Genomic DNA, 22,287 nt, shown 5'->3' with positions numbered 1-22,287 from the left:
CTCCCAGTCCTGGAGGGAAGAAAAAGCCAAACCCACAGAATTCCAGCAGCTCCTCTAAGTCCCTGCCCCCACCCTGACCACAGCGCAACCAGGTCCCCTCCTAGACCAGAGTGAACCTGGTGTCCCAGGTCCCTCGTTGAGCACCCCTCCCCCCACCCTGTACCTTGCTTTGGGTGAAGTTTCCTCTCTTCCTTTTCTACCCGAGTAGGCAGGGCCCCGGCCAGGAGAGGAGGTGCTCCTCTCAGCTCAGCTGGGCTGCTTACCCTGCCCTGCTCAGCACATCCTGGCCTGGTCCTGCCCTGCCCTCCCCTAGGCGTGGGGTTGAAGAAGATGAATCACCTGGAGGATGGCACATGCTGAGACATAGTTCAAGACACACAGCCAGAGAAAGTGCAAGATCCAGACAGTAGCTGACAGGGCCAGAGATCCAGTGAGCAAAGCCAGCCAATGCACCATGCAGAAACCCTCTCAGAGATGCGCAAATAGATGCCCGGGTCCCAGGTGCCCCTTGTCTGTCCCTGCCCCCCAACCACAAGCCTGGAGGAGCCCACCTAGCTGTATCTCCAAACTCTAAAGTAGACAGGCCTCCCTGGGCAAGCCCTCCACACCCAGTCTGTAGCAGGGCAGCAGGGTCCCTGCCTAGGCCTTCTCTCCCTGCTCTGCTGCTGGTCCTGGGGGTGGAGTGACTATACCACCATCTATGGCCATCTCTCTGCTCCCTCCTCCCCTACCTCACCTGGGAGCCCACAGATGGGCCTTCCTCTCCTTTCTACTTCCTGGCAGGCAGCCCTGCAGAATAGGAGGCTGAGTGAAACACAAATATTTGGGACACCCTGGAGTCCCAGGTGAGCAGGACAGACCCAGTTTCTAGTTAAGAGGTGAAGGCAGAGAGAGGGGCAGTGACTTGCCTGATGTCACACATCATGTCAGTGGCAGACTTTCAGGCACCAGCTGGTCCTGGACTGTACTCCTTTCCTAACCCTGCTCTCTAAGGGGAAACTGGAAAAATAGAGGAACCAGGAGGGGCAGGGGTGTACCCCAGTGCTTTAGTGTGGCTAGCGAAAGAAACAACTCCAACCCCCACCTACAGGGAGATGAACAGGAGTTCCAGTTCAGGAGCCTAGGCCTGGCCAAAAACCAGGCCAGGTCCTACCGAGGGGAAGATGTTTAAGACTTTCCCCTCTTCTCCTTCAGTGTCCCTCCCTCCCTTATCTCTCAGCCTACATGTCCCTGTCTCATCCTATGTCTTCCCTCAGTGGCTCCTTTGGCCCCAGGTCTTGCTCCTTACAGCTGGCTGGATGAATCTTCTTACAGTCCAGCTCAGGTCATGCCACTTACCTGCACAAGAACCTTCCATGACTCCCCATTGCCCATGGGAAAATGGGAATTTCTCAGCCAAACATCTGCAACCCCTTATGACCTTCCTCCTGTTGAACCCTCTTGGCTTAGTTTGGTCCCCCATATATTTCTGAAACCTGCTCTGACCCTGGTAGACTCTGTCCTGGGGGATGCTGAAAACCCTATCCCTGCCCTAGGGGAGCCCCCTTCCTAAATACCACAGTGCTTCCCACTGCTCCCTCTCATCCCCACCCAGCCAGTTCTTGCATTGATTTTCTCCAGCCCATTTTTCATGGTTGATAACTCACAACATTCCCTCTCTCACCCACTCACCCACACCTACATACCTGACAAAAATCCTCCATCAGCACTACCCCCTCCACCACTGAGTTTACCAGAGTCCACAAAGCCCATTACAGCAGAGACCACAAAGGATTCCCCCCCAACACACACACATAAAGTTATGCCACCAAACCATATAACACTTTGTGGAAATGTATCCAGCCACATACCAATCATGCACAACCCTCAAACACCTAGAGAGAACCACAAAATCATTACATCGCCTGGCGCCAATGGGAAACATACCCCTGGGATGCTGCCCCAGCTCTGCTGTGTGGGTGTGGGTGTGTGCACATGCCTACCCCCTCCCCACAGCAGATGGAAGGGCAATCTTGACCTTCACGCTAGGGGGCTCCCAATCTCAAAAATAAAAGACTCTCATTTGGGAAAGGCTAAATGGTGGCTCAGGAAGGGCAAGGGGGTCAGCCTCTCAGGACTAGGGAAGCTCAGGAAGGAAGAGCTCAGGCCGGGGTTGCCAGGCAAAATACAGGACATCCAGTAAAGTCTGAATTTCAGACAGTGAAAAATTTTTAGTATAAGTATGCCCTGTACATACCTATACTAAAAATATATTATCCTAAAAAGTTATTTGTTCTATATCTGAAATTCAAATATAACTGGGTGTCTTAGTTATCTAGTGCTGTTGTTGTTAGGTGCTGCTGAGTTGATTCTGACTCATAGCAACCCTTTGTATACAAGAGGTATCTAGTGCTGCTGTAACAGAAGTACCACAAGTGGATGGCTTTAACAAACAGAAATTTATTTGCTAGAAGTCCAAATTCAGGATGCCAGCTCCAGGGGAAGGCTTTCTCTCTCTCTCAGCTCTGGGGGAAGGTCCTTGTCATCAATCTTCCTCTGGTGTAGGAGCTTCTCAGCACAGGGACCCGGGGTCCAAAGGATGTACTGCTCCTGGCCCTTCTTGCTTGGTGGCAATGAGGTCTCTCTTCTCTTTGCTGGATTCTCTCTTTTATATCTCAAAAGAGACTGACTCAAGGTACAACCTAATCCTGTAGATTGTGTCCTGCCTCATTAACATAACTGCCTCTAATCCTGCTTCATTAACATCATAGAGACAGGATTTACAACACATAGGAAAATCACAAAAGGGTGAACAACCACATAATACTGGGAATCATGGCCTAGCCAAGTTGACACACATTTTGGGGGAACACAATTCAATCCATAACACTGGGTATCCTGTACTTTTTTTTTGGAGGGGCGCTAAATTCAGCAACCCTAGTGTAGGGGGCTTCCAGAAGAAGTGAGGCAGAGCCAGGCCTCCAAAGCAGCACCTGGCAGCCAGGGCCTCCCAGGTATTTTTCCACTTAAGCCTCAAGCAAGCTGTGAGTTCTACCCAATTTTCCTTGCAATGGGTACCTGAATGCTCGTGACAGTGACAGTATTACAGAGGTAACCTTGAATCCAGTCTAATTAGTTTTTAAAAAGTCAATAATTTAAAAACTGTGATACCTGACTATTCCAAACAAGGGTGTGTGATCATGATCACTGATTGGGCTACATGTGTTACAGTACCTTTATTAGGTACTTTATTTTATAACTACTGATCCTTCTTCGTTTCCAACTTTCACATTCCAATCACCAGTAATTATCAATGCATCTTGATTGCATGTTTGATCACTTTCGGACTGCAGTAGTTGGTAAAAATCTTCAATTTCCTCATCTTTGGCATTAGTGTGTGTGTGTGTGCATATATGCATATATTCACAGATACATAATAAAGCACAAAAGGGACACAGTTACAGATACTTCTTAGACACAAAACCAAACACTTCGCAAGACTGGTTTTCTGGGTTTGAAAGATGTCTCATGGGACATCTTGGTCAACTGGCATAATATAATTCATAAAGCTGTTTTCTACATCCTAGTTTGGTGAGAGTAGTGTCTAGGGTTTTGAAAGCTTGCGAGTGGCCATCTAAGATACAACTATTGGTCTCTACCCATCCAGAGCAAAAGAGAAAGGAAACCAAAGACTCAAAGAAGAAAATAGTCTGCAGGACAAAGAGTACACATGAACCACGGCCTCATCTACCCTGAGACTAGAAACTAGATGGTGCCCGGCTATTGCTATGGACCATTCTGATCTGGGCCATGATAGACAGATCCTGATAGAATGGGAGAAAAATGTAGATCAGAACCTCAAATTCTTTTTAAAAATCCACACTTACTGGACCAGTTGAGACTAGAGAACTCCTCGAGACTATTGCCCTTAGATACTCTTTAAACCTTGAACCAAAACTATCCCCTGATGTCACCTTTAGCTAAATAACAGATTGGCTTAAAAAATAAAGAATATCACCTGTGAGCACTTTGCTCCTTTAAAAAAAAATCATCTATTTGAGACCAAAAGGTCAAAAATTACTTTAAAACAAAGATGAGAAAGTAATGGGGCAGGGAAACTAATGGAAATGGAACAACCAGAATGGAAATAATGAGACTGTTCATGCATTGTGAAGAATGTAACCAATGTCACTGAACAATTTATGTAGAAATTGTTGAATGGGAACCTAAACTGCTGGTAAACCTTTACCAAGAAAACAATGAAATAGTATTAAAAAAAAAGTGTAACAGAGTTTTGAATTTTCCCATGGTGACTTATTGTTGTTGAAACAGTAAAATCATTCTGAAAATGGTTTCTGGTTGCTTCATGCCCATGCTTGGCTGGTGCCCTGAGCACATGCTTCTGGGCTTACTGGCAGAGCAGGTTTACCCTCTAGCTAAGTTTGAGGATGAGGACTTCTCCTTTTGCCAATTCCCACTGGAACTGGACCCTGCTTCTCTCTCACCTCTTTCTGGGAATTTCAGCTTTTCCCCCTCCCTGGTCAGGAGCACTCCCTCTCCTTCTCCCAGCTGTAGCCTTGGCTTAACCTCAAGACAGTTAATAGGGCCCCAGACTAGACCTTAGCCATTAACTCCCTGTGAGCTGGTACCAGTCATTTCACAGCTCTGGACTCCAATTTCCCCATCTGTAAAATGGGGAGCTATGTGTGTGTTTTGGAGCCCTGGCGGCTTAGTGGTTAAGACCTACAGCTGCTAACCAAAAGGTCAGCAGTTCGAATCTATCAGCCACTCCTTGGAAACCCTATGGGGCAGTTTTACTCTGTCCTAGGGTCGCTATGAGTTGGAATCGACTCTAAGGCAAAGGGTTTTTTTGTTTTTTTGGTGTGTGCTTCTCAGTGTGAGGAATTGATGAGATGCTAAAGTGGACAAAAGCCAGCCCTACCACTCAGGCTTGATGCATACTTCTCCCTCCAGCCCCCAAATCTCTGCTTCTTGGCCGAAAGGTAGGCCCCAGGGACAGCTGGGCTTCTTGGGGATGGGGTGGGGAAAGGTAACAGAGGAAATGGAGAGGAAAGAACAACAGCAAAAAGGAAAGTGCCTTTTGGGAAGCCAGCCCCCTGGGGGGAAGAGGAGTCCCTCAGCTTGAGGAAAAAGGCAAGGGACAAAGGTATAACTGCCCCACTTCTTCCCACCTGCCCCCTGAATGTAAACTCCAGCCCAGCTGCCCCACTCCACCTCTGAGGCCAGACTGGACCCAGGCCTTCATTAGTCTGGCAGATGTTCTCTCTGAAAGTTCAAACACAAACCTCTGTCAACTATGAAATGTGCAGAAGGTGTTTACAGGAGCCCTGTTCAGAGGTTACTTCCCTGAAGTAGACTGGCCTTCTGAACATCAGGACTCTGCAGGAATGTGGAGGCACCTTTGGTAGAGTGAAAATACTTCTGGAAAGTGGAAGCTATTCTGGCAAGTAAGGGGCCTTCTAAAGAGTGTTCCCTCCTGCAAAGTGGAGGGACTTTTTGTAAAATAGAGGTTTCTCTAATAAAAATAAGCCCCCTTCTGTAAAGTGAAGAAGTTTCTGCAAAATGGAGGTGTTTTCTCCAAAGTGGAAGGCCGTTCCGTACAGTGAGTAGAGTTCTACAAAGTAAAAACCCTTTTGAAAATGTATGACCTGTCTGTAAATGGAGACCTCTTCAGTAAAATAAGAGGACTCATCTGTAAAATGGAAAAAAAAAAAAAGAGAGAGAGACCCACCCCCCCTTCTTTAAAGCATGCACCCTTCTGGAAAGTGAGGCTCCTTCTGTAAAATGAAGGGCCTTTCTGTAAAGTGTGGACCCTTATGTAAAGTGAGGACCTTTCTGTAAAATGGGTCAGTAAGGTAATCGGGAATGGTGGAAATTGAGGTAAACTGGAGAGCACATGCCTCACCTAAAGCAAGCACAACAGCTCCTCCCCTGCATACATTTGTCACCTTATAGTAATGGAACCCTGTATTGTCGGATCTTCCAATATTACAAGAGAATCAAGAAATCCAGATTTTTACTTGGACTCCTCTAATTTTAAAAACAATGAGCAGGCCAAATAAAACATTTCTGTGAGTCAAATTCAACTTGTGGGCCACCACTTTGTAATATCTGAGTTGGATGGTCCTTAAGACTCCTTCCACCTCTGCTGTTTACCTTTCCCTGTCTGACATGCTCTGGCCTTTGGGCAGCAGTCTCGGAGGTCCCATCCCCTATTGTCAAAAGAGTCCAAGTCTCCTCTGGGCCTGGGCAGGCTCATGAAATGCTTGTCGGGAGTTCCCCGAACTGGAACCTGCCTTTTGTTCTGTCTGGCCCAGTTCAAGTTCTGCTCTATGTAGAATGCCTGGAGAAGGGAGCAAGGGATTGCAAGAACTTTCAGAATTCTCTGGAACTCAAGGTGTTCACTTTCTAGTGGAGAATATAAGGTATGGAGATTAGTCTGTTTATTGAGCACCTACTCTGGGCAGGCATTGTGTTGATGCTTTCCTGTATGGCATCCTCCCAACAATCCTCTGAGCTATTAGCTCCATTTTACTGATGAGGAAACTGAGGCACCAAACCTGTTGCCATCCAGTCAATTCTGACTATAGTGACACACAGAGAAGCAAAATAATTTGCCTAAGGATACATGGCTGGAAGTGATTGAGCTAGGACTGGATCCCAAGTGGGTCTGTGTCCAGAGTCACAGAGCATATCTTCAGTCCATGATTGCTGGGTTGAGAAAAAAATAATATTTGGAGGGTATTATGGATTGAATTGTGTGTAGTTAAGGAGCCCTTGCGGCACAGTGGTTAAATGCTCGGGTACTAACGGAAAGGTTGGTGGTTCAAACCCACCAACTGCTCTGCGGCAGAAAGATGTGGCAGTCTGTTTCCCTAAAGATTACAGCCTTGGAAACCCTATGGGGCAGTTCTACTCTGTCCTATATGGTCGCTATGAATCGGAATCAATGGGCTTGGTTTTGGTTTCATGTCTGTGGTTATAGTCCCATTTGGGAATGAGTTTGTTACGTTAATGAAGCAGTATTAGTGTAGAGTGTGCCTTAAATCAATCTCTTTTGAGATATAAAAGAGCAGATTAAGCAAGCAAGAAAGCAAGCACAAATGGAAGGGAAGAAACACGCCACATGATCATCAAGGAACCTAGGAAGAGAAGCTAAGAAGAGACAAGGACCTTCCCCCAGCGTGGACAGAGATAGAAAGACTTCCCCTAGAGCCAGCATCCAAATTTGGACTTCTGGCTTCCTAAACTGTGAGAAAATAATTTTTTGTTCATTAAAGCCACCCACTTGTGGTATTTCTGTTATAGGAGTGCTAGATGACTAAGGGAGCCCTGGTTAGCACAGTGGTTAAGTGCTACAGCTGCTAACCAAAAAGGTTGGCAGTTTGAATCCACCAGCCACTCCTTGGAAACCCTCTGGGGCAGTTCTACTCTATCCTATAGGGTCGCCATGAGTTGGAATTGACTCTAAGGCAAAGGGGTGTTAGATAACTAAGACAGAGAGGAAAGAGAGGACTTTCTAAAGGTAGTGACCATTCAGGATGGGGTATGCCTTTTCAGGTATAGATAGAATGGGGAGGGTCCTGCAGGCAAGGGAGAAGTAGGTAAAGGTGTGGATACTAGGGTGGGGGTGGGGGGAGTGAAGAGTGTGTTTGAAGGATAGAGAGTCATGGGTTTGCAAGAAACCTTGAGAGCTGGAGAAAGAGGCAGAAAAGGCCAAAAGACACAGGTACCCCACCACCACCGAAACACAGACCTATAGGGGGCACACTGAGAAACCTCCACAGACAGACACAGGTACAGAAACAAACAAACATACAGACACACAAGATCTAAGTATAGAGACCCATAGGCAGAAACATCTAGAAACCCCCACAGGCTTAGATAGAGCCAAGGTGATGCAACTCGAGTATATGGAAACATAGCCATACACACAGATCCAAAGACATACATATATACACAGACACACACACAGACATACAAACAAGGGCATACAGAAACAAAAACATTAATAAGACAAACAGAACAGACCCTTGGGGACAAAGCCAGCCAGGCAGACAAGCGCAAGCGCAAGCACATACACACACAAACCACAGAGCAACATGAGAGCACAAGCAGGCCATCCCTCTTCCAGTTGCTTGATTACAGTGAGGGCCTGGCCATCTCCTCCCTGCTTCTCTGGATCTGAGGCCAGAGAAGGATGGGGGGTAGTAGCTCCACCCCCAGGAGGGGCTGGGGACTTCAGAGGACAGGAAGTGAAAGGGGACTTCAGAGGACAGAAGACAGGAAGCTGGGAGCACTGAGGACAGTAATTACCAGGTGCTGGGGCTGCCACGCTGGCTGGGATTTCCCTCCCTGTGAGGAGGGTAGGCAAAGCCACTGGGAGGATGGCTCCTCTGACCCCTGTGGCAACCCAGTGATCCCAGCACCCCCCCACCACCACCCTTCCCTTACACCAGAGGCCTGGTCAAATCAGAGAGTTGGAGACAGAGAGATTATGAGGGAAAAAGTCAAATGACAGAGAAAGACACTGGGACAAAGACAAGGAGGGAGAAGACAGGAAAACTACAGAGACCCAGAGAAACTGACAGATACGGAGCGAGACAGAAAAAGGGAGGGGACAAATCAGAAGGGAGGCAGGATAAAGAGGTCCACAAAGAGCATGGAAGTCAGTGAGGGATGCAGACCCAGAGACAGAGATGCAGGGACCAAAAGGGGTAGGCCAGTGACATTTGTTGAACATTGCTACAATATGCCATGCTGAATGTTGGGGACTTTACCTATGGCATTTAATACTTACAACGACCCAAGGAGGTGGGAGTTATAAACCCATTTTACATATGAGAAAACTGAGGCTCAGAGAGGTGGAGTGCCTTGCCCAAAGTCACATGAAGCTCTAAAGTGACAGAGCTGGGCCTGGGGGGTTCTTACCACTGCCTGACCCTGCCAGAGACATGGTGCCCAAACAGAGATCCCTGAAGGAATTCTCCAAAGAATGAAGCAGTCAGTGAGACTGAGACTCAAGCCCCTAAGAGATATACAGTGAAAGAGACCCACAACTTCCCTGCCCCCTCCCTGGCAGCCCTGGAGTGGTGGGGAAGGGAGGTCTCCCTTTACACCTGGAATGCATTAGGCAAGGAGGCCCAGTCTAGGGGAGCAGGGAAGGAGTCGGGAATAGGGAAGGTGAAGGTGAAGGCAAAGGTGGAGGATGTGGGTGGTGACAGAGCAGGCCTGCCCAGAGCAGAAGGGCTTCTATGCCAGATGCGGCTCCTTGGGGCCAGCCCTGCCAGTCCCACCTTTCCCTACTTTCTACAGGTACCTTCCCTCTGTGACTTAACCCCTCCCTTTCAGGGGACACAGGGAAGCACCATGGTGGGCTAAAAGCCTCATGCACCTCAAAGAGCCTCCTATTCCCTTTCAGGGCCTCAGAAACACACCTGTACTCCTCCTCACTCTCCTGCCCTTAATCTGTGGCCCGGATGGGCACAGCTGATGCCTGTTGGACACTGCCACCTAGATGTCCTGTTCCCAGGCTCCTCAGACTTAATGCGTCCTAAACCACACCCCTACCCTCACCCCCCAATCTGCTCCTCCTCATGTCTTCCCCATCCCAGGAAATGGCACTTCCATCTACCCAGTTGCCCAAGCCAGAGGCTGGGCATCCTCCATAGCTCCTCCCTCTCTCTGAAGCCGCACACCAAGCCAGGTCCCAAGTCCTACAGACTTGACTACTTAGTATCTCTAGAATCCATATACTTTTTTTCCCACTCCAACCTAACTGGTTTCACTTCCATCCTCAGGGCCCTCTACAAGGCATTCTCCACACCACAGCCATTTTTGGAAAACAATTTTTTCAGCCTTGTCAAGAGTTCCCCTTGCCTTCAGGGTGAACTCCAAACTCCTAAGCATAGGGACAAGGAAGGCCTAGCTAATGAATACTTCCCTGCCCCTACCCTCCAGCCACAATGGCCTCTTGTCTGTTCCTCAAAAGTACTTTATTCTGCCGGGGGCTTTGACATGTGCTGTTCCCATGGCCTGAACAGCTTTTCTGCTTCTCCATACTTCTGGACTCCTATTTATCCTTCAGGTCTCAAATCAAATGTCCTTTTTCTTCCTCCCATCCATCCCCCCCATCCCCCGCCCCAGGATATGCTCCTGCAGCATCTGCACTTGAAATTACTTGGGGTGTATATCTTTCCTGTGAGATATGTGCTCCATGAGGACAGGGATTGTGCCTGTCTAGTTGTCTACCCAGCACCTAGCATAGAGCCTAGCATGTATAAACACTCAATAAACATCTGTTAAATAAAGAAATGCCCTCCTTCCTCCCCTTTTTCACTCTCCCTAACCTTCTCCTTTTTCATCACTAGACATTTATTGATGCCCTAGTGTATGCCAGACAAATGTGATAACCAGGTCCATGTTACAAATGGAGAAACTAAGGCCCCCAAGAGAAGAAGGGAGGCCTGGAGGCACAGTGGACCAGTGATAAAGCCAGGAATGCTGAGCCTCCTTCAGCTACTGCCCTGCAGCCTTATCTCCAGCCCTATGCGTATTGAGGAAACTTATGGAGGTGTGATGCCTTCTAGGTCCAAGGAACCAGCCCCAGGAAGCTGGATTCGCTGCTCTAGGGATGTCTCTCTCTCCAAGTGAGAGAATCTAACTCTGTAGGACCAGCCGGTGGCAGACTACTGCATCTGCCCTCATTCCAGACAGGCCCAAGCCCCACCCAGACAGTGTCTGGCCAGCTTCACATCTGCCAAAAGCATTTAGCTAACTGACCCCCAGAAAGCCCTGGCTTGGATCTGCCTGGGGCACTGTTAGCTGCCACTCACCCCTGAGGGAACAGGCAGCCAGCCACAGCCGGGCCCTCCCCCCAGGGACAGAAGCACCTAAAAGGGCCAAGGAGCAGAAGTGCCAACCATCTGCAACTTGGAAACTTCAATTCTTTCAGTCCTGTCTGGAGGAGTCTTTTTCCTAGCTACCTAGAGTCTACAGTTTGTTGTGTTGGTCTGGGTGACTCCAGGTGACTAGGAACCGAATCAGGTCTTTTCCCAGACACTCCCCTGGAATCAGTTTTACTGCTTTCCAAAAACCCCCAGCAGATCCCTCCCTCCATCCCCTCCTGCCCGGAGCCCCCCTCTTCTCCCTTCCCTGAGCAACCTCCCCACCATGGATGTCCTTGACAGGGAGAACAGAGAAAAAGCCACAAGAATTTACCAACATTTAGTTTGCTTTTCAGGAGTTCTCCCTCAGTTCTTTGCAATAGTCAGCTACCCCCAGTTTATGTGAAATGAGTCTCAGCTTTATGTAAAAATGCTTTAAAACACCATTTTCTCCCCCAAAAGGCACCTAAGGCGAAATTTGGGCAGGTAATGAATGATCCACCAAGGGTGACTCTGCTGACCTCTATAGCTTTAAGAATGGGACTGGCCCCCAGAACCATCCACACTCTCCCCATGAGCCACTGTGCGGTCCATGGTATGTATTAGCGGTGAGGACTCCCAAACATCTCTGGCCCAGACCTCTCTATTGAGCTTTTGAATCAAACATCCAAATGCCTGCTGGCCACCTCCCCCAGGCCTCTCAAACTCAACAGGCTTCAAACAAAAACTCACTATCTTCCCCTCAAACTGATTCCTTCTCTTGCATGTAGATGGCCCCACCACCATCCACTAGGTCACTCTAGTTGGTTTCAGAAAACAACCTGGACTCATCTTGCACTTTCCCCTCTTCCTTGGCCTCTACATCCAAGCCACCACCAACACCTATCCATATTAACACCTAAATAGCTCTCAGATCTCACCCTCTCCATATGCCACTGCCCTGACTCAAGATACCATCATCTCTCACTGAGATGACTGCAACAACCTGCTTGTTCCCCTGCTTCCACTCTTGCACCCCTACCATCTATTCTCCACATGCAGCCATGGGGATGTTTCACATACCCACATCTGAGCACATCATTCCTCAGCTTAAAAAAAAAAAGTTTCATTGGTTTCCTCTTTGCCCTCAGGATAAAGTCTCTTTGTCAGCCTTATCTCTCCACTCTGAACACCAGCTCTGGTCCCCACCATGCCCATGTCTCAGTGCCTTTGCTCCCACCCTCTGGACTGCCCTCCATGTTACTCTCTGGCTCTACAAACCTTGCATGGCACCTTCCTAGAGCCCTTCCTTGGGTCAGGCCCTGTGCTGGGTGCTGCTAATTCCAGGGTACCCTCTGCTTAGAATCCCAGAACTGCAACTGCCTTCCAACTCTAACTGCCAAATAGCAGCTATTTATGAGATAGGAATAGAGAGTAGACTGGGGCAGCCAGTATTTGTGTGTATGTGGTGGAGGGTTTGACTCATTTCCTTTTGCCTAGACCCTGTGCCTTCCTTTAGGGTTGGAGGTGAGTTAGGGAGGCTCACACAGGGCTCTGAGGAGAGGGCCTCAGATGGGAAGGCCAACTTATTCTCTTGGCCCTAATGATGCTGAATTATTGTAGGACCATGGCAGGTTACTGTCTCTCTGAGACTACACTGCCCTAACTAGAAAATGAGCTTGACCAGTGGTTCCTACTCTGGCTATGCATCAGAATCACCGGGAGAGCTTTTAAAAACAGATTCCTGGGTTCTAACCCCAAGATTCTGGAGCTCTGAGGTAAAGTCTGGGAATCACATTTTTTTTTTTTAAGATCAACAAGGGATTCCCCAGTTTGGGAAACCCAGAACCAGAAGGTGTCTAGGGACCTTTTCAGCTCCAATTCTAACTCTTAGATCCTCTGAAGATGCCTCCAGGCTCCAAATCAGATGGAGCCAGCCCCTCTTGCTGCCCCCCCCCTCAAGTGGCTTATTTCCCTTAAAAAAAAAACTTAGCCACCTGCAAAAAGGCTCTAACATCAGGAGCAATCCTTTTGGCTGTGAGAGGGTCAGGCTCCAAGTTCTGTACCCTAAATAGTATCTGGAAGGACATTCTAGGCCTCAGAACTTAGGAATAGGGTAGGGATCCCCCCAAATCCCTACAAGCAAACCTACACCTGGGAACCCCTCTCTGACTCTCTCAAAGTCCTCTCTGGTATCTCACTGGTTATAACAATAATCAATGAGGCCTCAGGTTTTATCAACCTGGAAAAAGGATGTAAAAACAATCGCTCTCCTACTCCCACCAGGAATCAACAGGGTAACTAAAAGAGAAAGCACTTTGAAGCAATTCAAGGCTCCTCACACAGATAAGATATAATCATTATTTTTTCAAGCCTCCCCTCCACCCAACCTCCCACCAGGATGGGCTGCTGGGCCCTAAGGATGGTGATTCAATAAGGGCCTCAGAAGTCTGAGGGAGGTAGTCAAGAAGCACACAGAATTTTTAACATGTGGACTGAAATGTTTCAACCCTTTAATTGAAGCCCAGTAAACTCTCTCTTCTTACACACACACACCCTACAACCACCAACCCTGCCCTCTTTGGGCCAATTATAGGTGAGTCCCATAGAGAAAGAAGCAGCAAGTCACTTAGGCCTACCCTTGGGCCAGCTGGGCAGAATCACATGACCCAGTGCCTGCCTGTCAGGGCCTGAGTAATTCCTCTGCCTCCTCTTTGGAAGGTTTTTCTCTCTCTCTCTCTCTTTTTTTTTTTTTTTAGCTCCCGGTTGCTGAGGGCTTAGACCATGGTGCAAGCTTTGCAACCATTACCTCATAGACTCCTCATGGCATTCTCTAGATGAGACAATTGGGGCTCAGAGAAGGGAAGTCATTCACCCGGGGTCACACAGTGTATCAGTTAGGAATAGTGGGATGGGAGTCTGGGTCCTCCCCTGATACCTTTATTCCCAATCCTCACCTTGGATTTTAAGGGAAAAAAAAAGACACCTCAGTTGCAAAAGGACAAATACTGTATGAGACCACTATTATAAGAACCTGAGAAACAGTTTAAACAGAGAAGAAATATTCTTCGATGGTTACGAGACTGGGGAGGGAGGGAGGGAGGAAGAGGGGTATTCACTAATTAGGTAGTAGACAAGAACTATTTTTAGGTGAAGGGAAAGACAACACACAATACAGGAGAGATCAGCACAACTGGAATAAACCAAAAGCAAAGAAGTTTCCTCAGTAAACCGAACACTTCAAAGGCCAGAGTAGCAGGGGCAGGGTCTGGGGATCATGGTTTCAGGGGACATCTAAGTCAATTAGTGGGTTTTTCTAAGTCAATTGGCATAATAAAATCTATTAAGAAAACATTCTGCATCCCACTTTGGAGAGTGGCGTCTGGGGTCTTAAACACTAGCAAGTGGCCATCTAAGATGCATCGATTGGTCCCAACCCACCTGGAGCAAAGGAGAATGAAGAGCACCAAAGACACAAGGTATTTATGAGTCCAAGAGACAGAAAGGGTCACATAAATCAGAGACTACATCAACCAGAAGAACTAGAGGGTGCCCGGCTCAAACTGATGGAACAGGAGAGCAGTGGGATGCAGACCTCAAATTCTGGTAAAAAGACCAGACTTAATGGTCTGCATGGACCCCAGAGGTCATGGTCCCCAGACCTTCTGTTAGCCCAAGACTGGAACCATTCCCAAAGCCAAATCTTCAGACAGGGATTGGACTGGACTATAAGATAGAAAATGATGCTGGTAAGGAGTAAGCTTCTTGGCTCAAGTAGACACATGAAACTATATGGACAGCTCCTGTCTGAAAGGGACATGAGAAGGCAGAGGGGGACAGAAGCTGGCTGAATGGACACGGGGAATACAGGGTGGAGAGAAGGAGTGTGCTGTCTCATTAGGGGGAGAGCAAATAGGAGTACATAGCAAGGTGTATATAAATTTTTGTATGAGACTGACTTGATCTGTAAACTTTCACTTAAAGCACAATAAAAATTTTTTGAAAAATGTTCTACGAGTCTTGATACCAGTAAGAAAAAAAAAAAGACACCCACCCTGCAATGGCAGAGACGGGAGCTTCACTAGAGTAAAGGATCCTGGGAAGTTCATGTTGCCTTTTTGGGGAGGAGGGGAATGGTTTAGGAAGGATTTTGTGATTTGTAATTTAGAAGGATTGGTGGGAGTGCGAAGAAATACTCAGAATCACCACTATGTATTGATTAGAGAGGCCAGAGACCAGGGGTCTAGATACTGCCCAGCTCACAGACCAAGAGTATCTGATGGGCTGGAATTCAGTTGCCCCGTCTGCTATATTCTCCCTTCGTATCCATTCAGACATTTGTTCAACAAGGATTTATTGAGCACCTACTGTGTGCCTAGTCACTATGCTAGCTGCCCTTCTCTTAAACAATAGTTACTGAGGGTCTACTGTAGTCTCTCTTGGTATCTGTTCAGACATTCGTTCAACAAGGATTTTTGAGCGCCTAGTCCCTGTGCTAGTCACTAGGGATACAACCGTGAACAAAACATACAATCCCCTTGCCCTCAGGGATCTCACATTCTAGTGGGAAAAAGACAGACAATAAACAAGTAAATACATACAATAAAATAACTTCAGACTGCACTAGGTGCAAGGATGGAAACATGCTGGCAGCTGCAATGAAGACTCACAAGTGGCCCTACTTAAAGTAGTCAGGGAAGGTCTCTTGGAGGAGGTGACATATGAACTGAAATCTGAAAGATGAGGAGCAAGCCAGGTGGAGAGCTGGGGGAAGAGCTGCCAGGCAGAGGGAAAAGCAAATGCAAAGGCCCTGAGGTGTGAGCACTTGTGGCATATGTTTTGGCATTTGAAAGAAGGTGCTGCAGTAAAGTAAGTAAGTAGCACACTCCACACAATCAGTGTCTGTCAAGGGAAGTTTGGAAAGCCTGCAAGAGCAACATGCAGGGCAGGGCATTAAACGCCTGTTGTTAGCTGGGTATCTCCAGCCCACACAAAGGGAGCCCCCTGAAAACTCCTGGAGTTTTCATGACTAGCCCAGGGCCACAGCAGCAGCAAGGGGCACATCTTGTCCATGATTTATGCTTCATTCCTGTTATCTGGTGCTGGGCCACAGTTCCAAAGACCTGTGGAGCCTGGGTTCTGACCCTGAGAGGCTCACAGAGGCTTAGCCTGGGTTTGCCCAGTGGAAAGCAGAGTACATATGCGCTCAGCCCGCATGACAATGTTCCCACACTGGGGAAGCCCTTCTGGACTCCTCAGATACTCAGGTCTGTGTAGCACAAACTCCTCCCCCAGCAGTGGTCTGTGGCCCCAACCTGACCTAGAGCTACTCCACCTCTGCAAACCCAAGTTCAAGCAACCTGATTTCTGCTCACAAACAATCTCATGGCCCACACAGTTCTCCAGCTCTACTATACCTGGCCTCTGCCCCCTTGACCTGGTATTTCTGTTGTCTTCCTACCCACCAGCCCCCCCATCCCTCCCCTCCAGCTTGACCCCCAAGGCCCACCTCTTCCACCTTTCTCTCCTCAACACCTTCAACTCCCTCCTTTCCTTGTTCTCCCACCACACAAACCTGGCAAAACCCCAACCTTGGATCAATCCACCAATCCCACCCTTTTTTTCCCACTCACTCTCCAGGGCTGCTGAATACTACAAGAGAAAATCGCATGAGCAGAAGAACTGGCATTACTTTCATGGTCTTCAACTTCAGTTCGGGAAAGGGGAAAGACCACAGACTTTGGACTCAAACAGATCTTGGCTCCATACTAGCTGTGTGACCTTGGACAAGTTACTTAACCTCTCTGAGCCTCACTTTCCTCATCTGCAAAATAGGGCTAATACTTACTTCACGGGGGGCTCAAAGATTAAATGAGAACACACATAAAGCACCCAGCCCAGTGCCTGGCACAATGTAGGTGCTTGGCAAATGGGAGGCTCCTTTTCCCTTGTTCCCAGAACCAAACCGCTCCTTGCAATACTGCCCCTTGTTCTTGGTGTGCTCCTTCTCCTATTATCCCCAGCAGACAGAAAAGAAGGGGGCTGGGGGGCGCTGAGGGGCAAGGGGTCAGAGAGAGGAAAAAGGGATAGAGGTTGAAAGGATGGAACTTAAGGCCAAGGGGCAAGGGGAGGGGGAGGAGGTTGAGGGAACTGAAGGGCCGGGGTGAGCCGGCTGGCTCTTAGGTGAGACTTAGAGGCCCCCTAACCAAGAACTCGCTCCCAGAACCAGACCGGTGGCCCGGGCTCCCACGCTCTCTGGATCACTCACCAGGCCGGGGCTGCAAGCCCTCCAGGTGGTAGGAGAAGCGAAGGGCCCGGTGGTGCTGAGGGCTGGGCCTGCAGGGCAAGACCCTGGGGCCTGGAGCAGCTCCCGAGCTGGCGTCAGAGGGCCCGGCAAGCTGGGAATCCAGGGGGCCGCAGAGAGCCGAGGCTGAGCCCCTGGGCACCGGCAGTCCGGGCTCCGAGACTCCAAGGTACGAGTCGGCACAGGCCGGCAGAGCAGCGACGGGGGGGTTAGCGGCCGGGTGTTCAGGTTCTGAAGGCCCAGCGCCCCCCGGGGCTCGGTGGCCATGCATGGTCCGGGCCTGGGCGCGGGGCCCGGGCTCCCCGCTTGGCTCCAGCTCCTGGGGCGGAGGCGCGGGCGGAGGAGGCCCGGCGCCGGGCAGAGCAGCGGCCTCAGGCTCGGGGGGCGGGGCTGTGGGCTCAACCCCACTGCGGAGACTCAAGCCCCCGGCCCGGGTCCGGGCCAGCAGCGGTGGCAGTGATGGCAGTAGCAGCAGCAGCCGCGGCCACTGCCGCCGCCGTGCCAGGCATCGCCGGCCCGGGCCTAGCGCGGGAGTGAGCTCCGGCCGGGGGCCCGCTGGGGAACGCAGTCTATGCGGCAGCGGCTAGGAGAGGGTCGGGAGACTGCGATCGGCGCGGGCTCTCCTTGGGTGGCAAGCCACTTCCGTGGCCCTGGGGCGAGCGGTCGGTTGGATCTGAGTGTGGGTCTCTTCTTTCTCCCCGAACGGGAATCGATCTGGACTCTCCTGGCTGGTCGGAAAGGGTTCTTCCTCCCGCCGCAGCGGGAGCCAGGGGGCGGAGGGGAAGGGAGGGAAGAGGGGCTGGCTGTGGCCGGGGGCGCGCTTGTGCGCCGCGCGCTGCGGGGCTCGCCCTCAGCCAGCACCCCTGGAAGATGTTCCAGCCACAGAGGCAGGAGAACCACCTGGGCCCAACTCCACCGCCCTCCTTAGCCTCAGCCTGGGTCTCCGCGGCAGCGGGCGGGAAGGACCCAGAGAAAGGGGGTGGGGAGGAGGGAGCTGTCTTTGAGACAGCCGGAGCCACAGCGGCGCTGGGACCCAGTTACCCGGGCTCCGCCCCCTCGCCCGGGATTTGCGCTAGGCCACGCCTCCTCACTCGGGCCCGCCTTACTTCTCGCGGGGACCCCACCCTCAAGGCCCTCCTTCTGCCTCCCAAAAATTCCCTTTTAGCTTGTCTTTTCTATTCTGCCCCGATCCCTCACACAGGATTCCGGGCTCAACTTTCCCCCGCCCCCGAGTCTGCCCTTCTATCCCATCTCAGGTCTTCCTTCCTCTGCTCTCTCTTCAATCTCTTTTCCAGAAGCCATTCCACATGTACCAGAGCTTCCCTAGGGCTTGGCTCATAGAGGACCTGTCTTTGATAACTCCTCACTCTGCTTAGACCAGACCCCGTGGTCCTTTACTTCACCGCTGTCTTGCCAATAAATAGCCTCAGTTCCCTGGTTTGTCGCATCCACCTGGCAACATTCCAACCTTGGATCAGTCCAGCTCTCCACCTTTTCCGTGCCTTCCTCCAAGCAGCTAAACACTGCTGGAGAAAACTATTCAATGCACAGATTGCTGCCACTGTAAACTCACGGTCCCCAGCTTCTTCCAGGCCCTCCCTGCTAACCTACGACCGTACTGGTGTCCCTAGTCAACTCCCTCCCCCGTTCTCCACAGTGGCCATTTTAAACTTGCTCCCCTCTTCTCAAAGGTGTACTTCTCTGACTCCTAACCCTCAGCAAATGACCCCGCCTCCTACTTCATAGAGTAAACAGAAGCCACCAAAAAAGGGCACTCTTAACTTCTTGCCACCAAATCTACAGAGCTCGTCCCTTGCTCCTTCCTATCAGCATCTAAACGTGCTCAGGTCTCTTTCATGTAAAAACAAATATGTTGTTGTTGTTGTTGTTAGGTGCCGTGGAGTCGATTCCGACTCATAGCGACCCTATGCACAACAGAACGAAACACTGCCGATCCTGCGCCATCCTTACAATCGTTGTTATGCTTGAGCTCATTGTTGCAGCCACTGTGTCAATCCACCTTGTTGAGGGTCTTCCTCTTTTCCGCTGACCCTGTACTCTGCCAAGCATGATGTCCTTCTCCAGGGACTGATCCTTCCTGACAACATGTCCAAAGTATGTAAGAGGCAGTCTCGCCATCCTTGCCTCTAAGGAGCATTCTGGCCGCACTTCTCCCAAGACAGATTTGTTCGTTCTTTTGGCAGTCCATGGTATGTTCAATATTCTTCGCCAACACCACAATTCAAAGGCATCAACTCTTCTTCGGTCTTCCTTATTCATTGTCCAGCTTTCACATGCATATGATGTGACTGAAAATACCATGGCTTGGGTCAGATGCACCTCAGTCCTCAAGGTGACATCTTTGCTCTTCAACGCTTTGAAGAGGTCCTTTGCAGCAGATTGACCCACTGCAATGCGTCTTTTGATTTCTTGACTGCTGCTTCCATGGCTGTTGATTGTGGATCCAAGTAAAATGAAATCTTTGACAACTTCCATCTATTCTCCGTTTATCATGATGCTGCTCATTGGTCCAGTTGTGAAGATTTTTGTTTTCTTTATGTTGAGGTGTAATCCATACTGAAGGCTGTGGTCTTTGATCTTCATTAGTAAGTGCTTCGAGTCCTCTTCACTTTCAGCAAGCAAGGTTGTGTCATCTGCATAACGCAGGTTGTTAATGAGTCTTCCTCTAATCCCGATGCCTCGTTCTTCTTCATATAGTCCAGCTTCTCGTATTATTTGTTCAGCATACAGATTAAATAGGTATGGTGAAAGAATACAACCCTGACACACACCTTTCCTGACTTTAAACCAATCAGTATCCCCTTGTTCTGTCTGAACAACTGCCTCTTGATCTATGTAAAGGTTCCTCATGAGCACAATTAAGTGTTCTGGAATTCCCATTCTTCGCAGTGTTATCCATAGTTTGTTATGATCCACACAGTCGAATGCCTTTGCAATTACCAAAATTCTCCCACTGCAACCACCTCACTATCTCTCTTCTCCTTCCTACAAACTTCTTGAAACAGCTGCCTGCATTTGCTGTCTTCATTTTCCCATCTCCCACTTATCCTTTAACCCACTCCAATCTGCCTCCACTTCTTGCCTAAAACTACTCTCTCATCAAGGTCCCCCATAGCCTCTGTGTCACTAAACCTAACAAAAGCTTTTCAGTTTTATCAAACTTGACTTCTTGGTATCATTTGGCACTGTTGAGCACTCGCTCCTTCTTCCAAAACAGCCCACCTCCTTGTTTTCCTCCTACTTCTTGGTAATTCCCTTTTACTTTCCAGGCCCCTCTTTGTCTACCACTTAAAATGTTGGTGCTGGTTAGGGATTTGGCTCAAGCTCTCTTGTCTTCTCTCCCTACATTCTTTCCTTGGATTATCTCATTCACTGTCACAGCTTCAATTATCTCTTTGCTGATGACTCCCAAATTAATACCTTAAGTCTAAATATTTCTCCTGACTCATGCATTCAATTGGCTATTTGACAGCTGTACCTGAATATCCCAGAGAAACCTCAAACCTCAGCTTTTCCTCAACTCAACTCATCCTCCTCCTATCTGTCTCTTTGCACCTTACCTTAACGAATGACTCCAGGGAGAACAGAAACCTAAGCTACATTCCTAACTCTTCTCTCCCCTTCACCCCCTCTGCAATCACCAAGTCCTGTCATTTCTACCTCCTGCATATCTTCCAAATCTATTTGTTTAGTCTCTTCTCCATTTCTGCTGCCACTACTCTAGTTTAGGCCTGTACCATTTCTAACCAGCTCTCTATGCTGTAGCCAGTGTGATCTTTTGGAATGGTAAATATAATCACATCACTCCCATATTTAGAACCTTTCAGTGAGTCCCCACTGGCTCAAGAAGAAACCTACCTTCCTTAACAGGGTTGCTGGGCTCTTCATGATCTGGCCCCCTGCCTGCCTTTCCAGACTCTATGCTCAAGCCAAAGCTGAAATTCTTAGGCTGTTCTTCCAAGTATTTACATATTCTTGTTGCCTCTGCCTGAAACCCTGTCCACATCTCCCCAACTCTACTTCATTTGTTCTTCAGCTATCAGCTCATTCAATGAATGTTTTTTTGAGCACACACTATGGGCCAGGAACCATGTGAGGCACTAGTTGTGCAGTAGTGATTAAGACAGATGAGAACAAGACAGTGGTGCACAAACTGCCTTCAGAGTTTATGGTCTGGTGCTAGAGAGGATGCAAAGTAAACAAACACATAATTACAACACATAATTACAAATTGTGATAAGGCAACAAAGGAACAGGGTGATTTTTTAAAAGGGAATAACAGGTCAGAGATAATTTAGCCTGAGGGGTCAGGCAAAGCCTGATATTTGAGCCAGATCTGAACAAGTAGGAGCTAGCGGATGATACCAAACAAAAAACACCAAACCCATTGCCGTCTAGTCGATTCCGACTCATAGTGACCCTATAGGTCAGAGTAGAACTGCCCCATAGGGTTTCCAAAGAGCACCTGGAGGATTCAAACTGACAACCTTTTGGTTAGCAGCCATAGTTCTTAACCACTACGCCACCAGGCTTTCCTAGCGGATGATGAGGGGAGGCAAAAGAGTTCCAAGGAGAGGATACAGCAAACGGGAAGGCCCTGAGGAGAAAGAGAAATGGTATATTTAAGAACAAGAAAGGCAGCGTGGCTGGAGCATGGTGAGCTCAGGGCAAGAGTGGTGCAATGTGAGGTTGAAGAGGTAGGCAGAAGCCGGATTATGTAGGGCTTTATAGGCGATGGAGCCCTGGTGGCACAGTGATTAAGAACTAGGCTGCTAACCAAAAGGTTGGCAATTCAAATCCACCAGCTGCTCCTTGTATACCATATGGGGCAGTTCTACTCTGTCCTATAGGGTCGCTGAGTCAGAATTGACTCGACGGCAATGGGTTTTAAGTTTCATGAAGATTTTGTTTCTGATATATATACTACACATATGTATTATATGTGAATTGAATTATGATGAAATAGTATCTCTTCTGTAGGTTGAAAAAATGCTGAGATGCATTGTATTGACAGGCTTTAAGTTTGGGATTGACAAGGTCTGGTTAACTTTTTTAAAATATTACTTTGGCTGCTGTGGATTGGATTGGAGGTAGACA

The 22,287-nt window shown here is 48.9% G+C and overlaps 1 protein-coding gene across 1 annotated transcript in view; it reads right to left on the bottom strand.

The window, feature by feature from the left end:
* Nucleotides 1–18,191, bottom strand: part of FGD1 (FYVE, RhoGEF and PH domain containing 1) — a 46,668-nt gene extending 28,477 nt beyond the window's left edge. Inside the window, exon 1 of the mRNA XM_049872591.1 lies at nt 17,134–18,191. Coding sequence (XP_049728548.1) covers nt 17,134–17,440 — 307 coding nt within the window. The 5' untranslated portion in view covers nt 17,441–18,191. The remainder of the gene's footprint in view (nt 1–17,133) is intronic.
* Between the last annotated feature and the right edge of the window lie 4,096 nt (nt 18,192–22,287).

This window comes from Elephas maximus, chromosome X (assembly GCF_024166365.1).
Source record: "Elephas maximus indicus isolate mEleMax1 chromosome X, mEleMax1 primary haplotype, whole genome shotgun sequence".
NCBI lineage: Eukaryota > Metazoa > Chordata > Mammalia > Proboscidea > Elephantidae > Elephas > Elephas maximus.
Note: the sequence above shows the minus strand (reverse complement) of the source record. Positions and strands in the feature narration are given on the sequence as shown.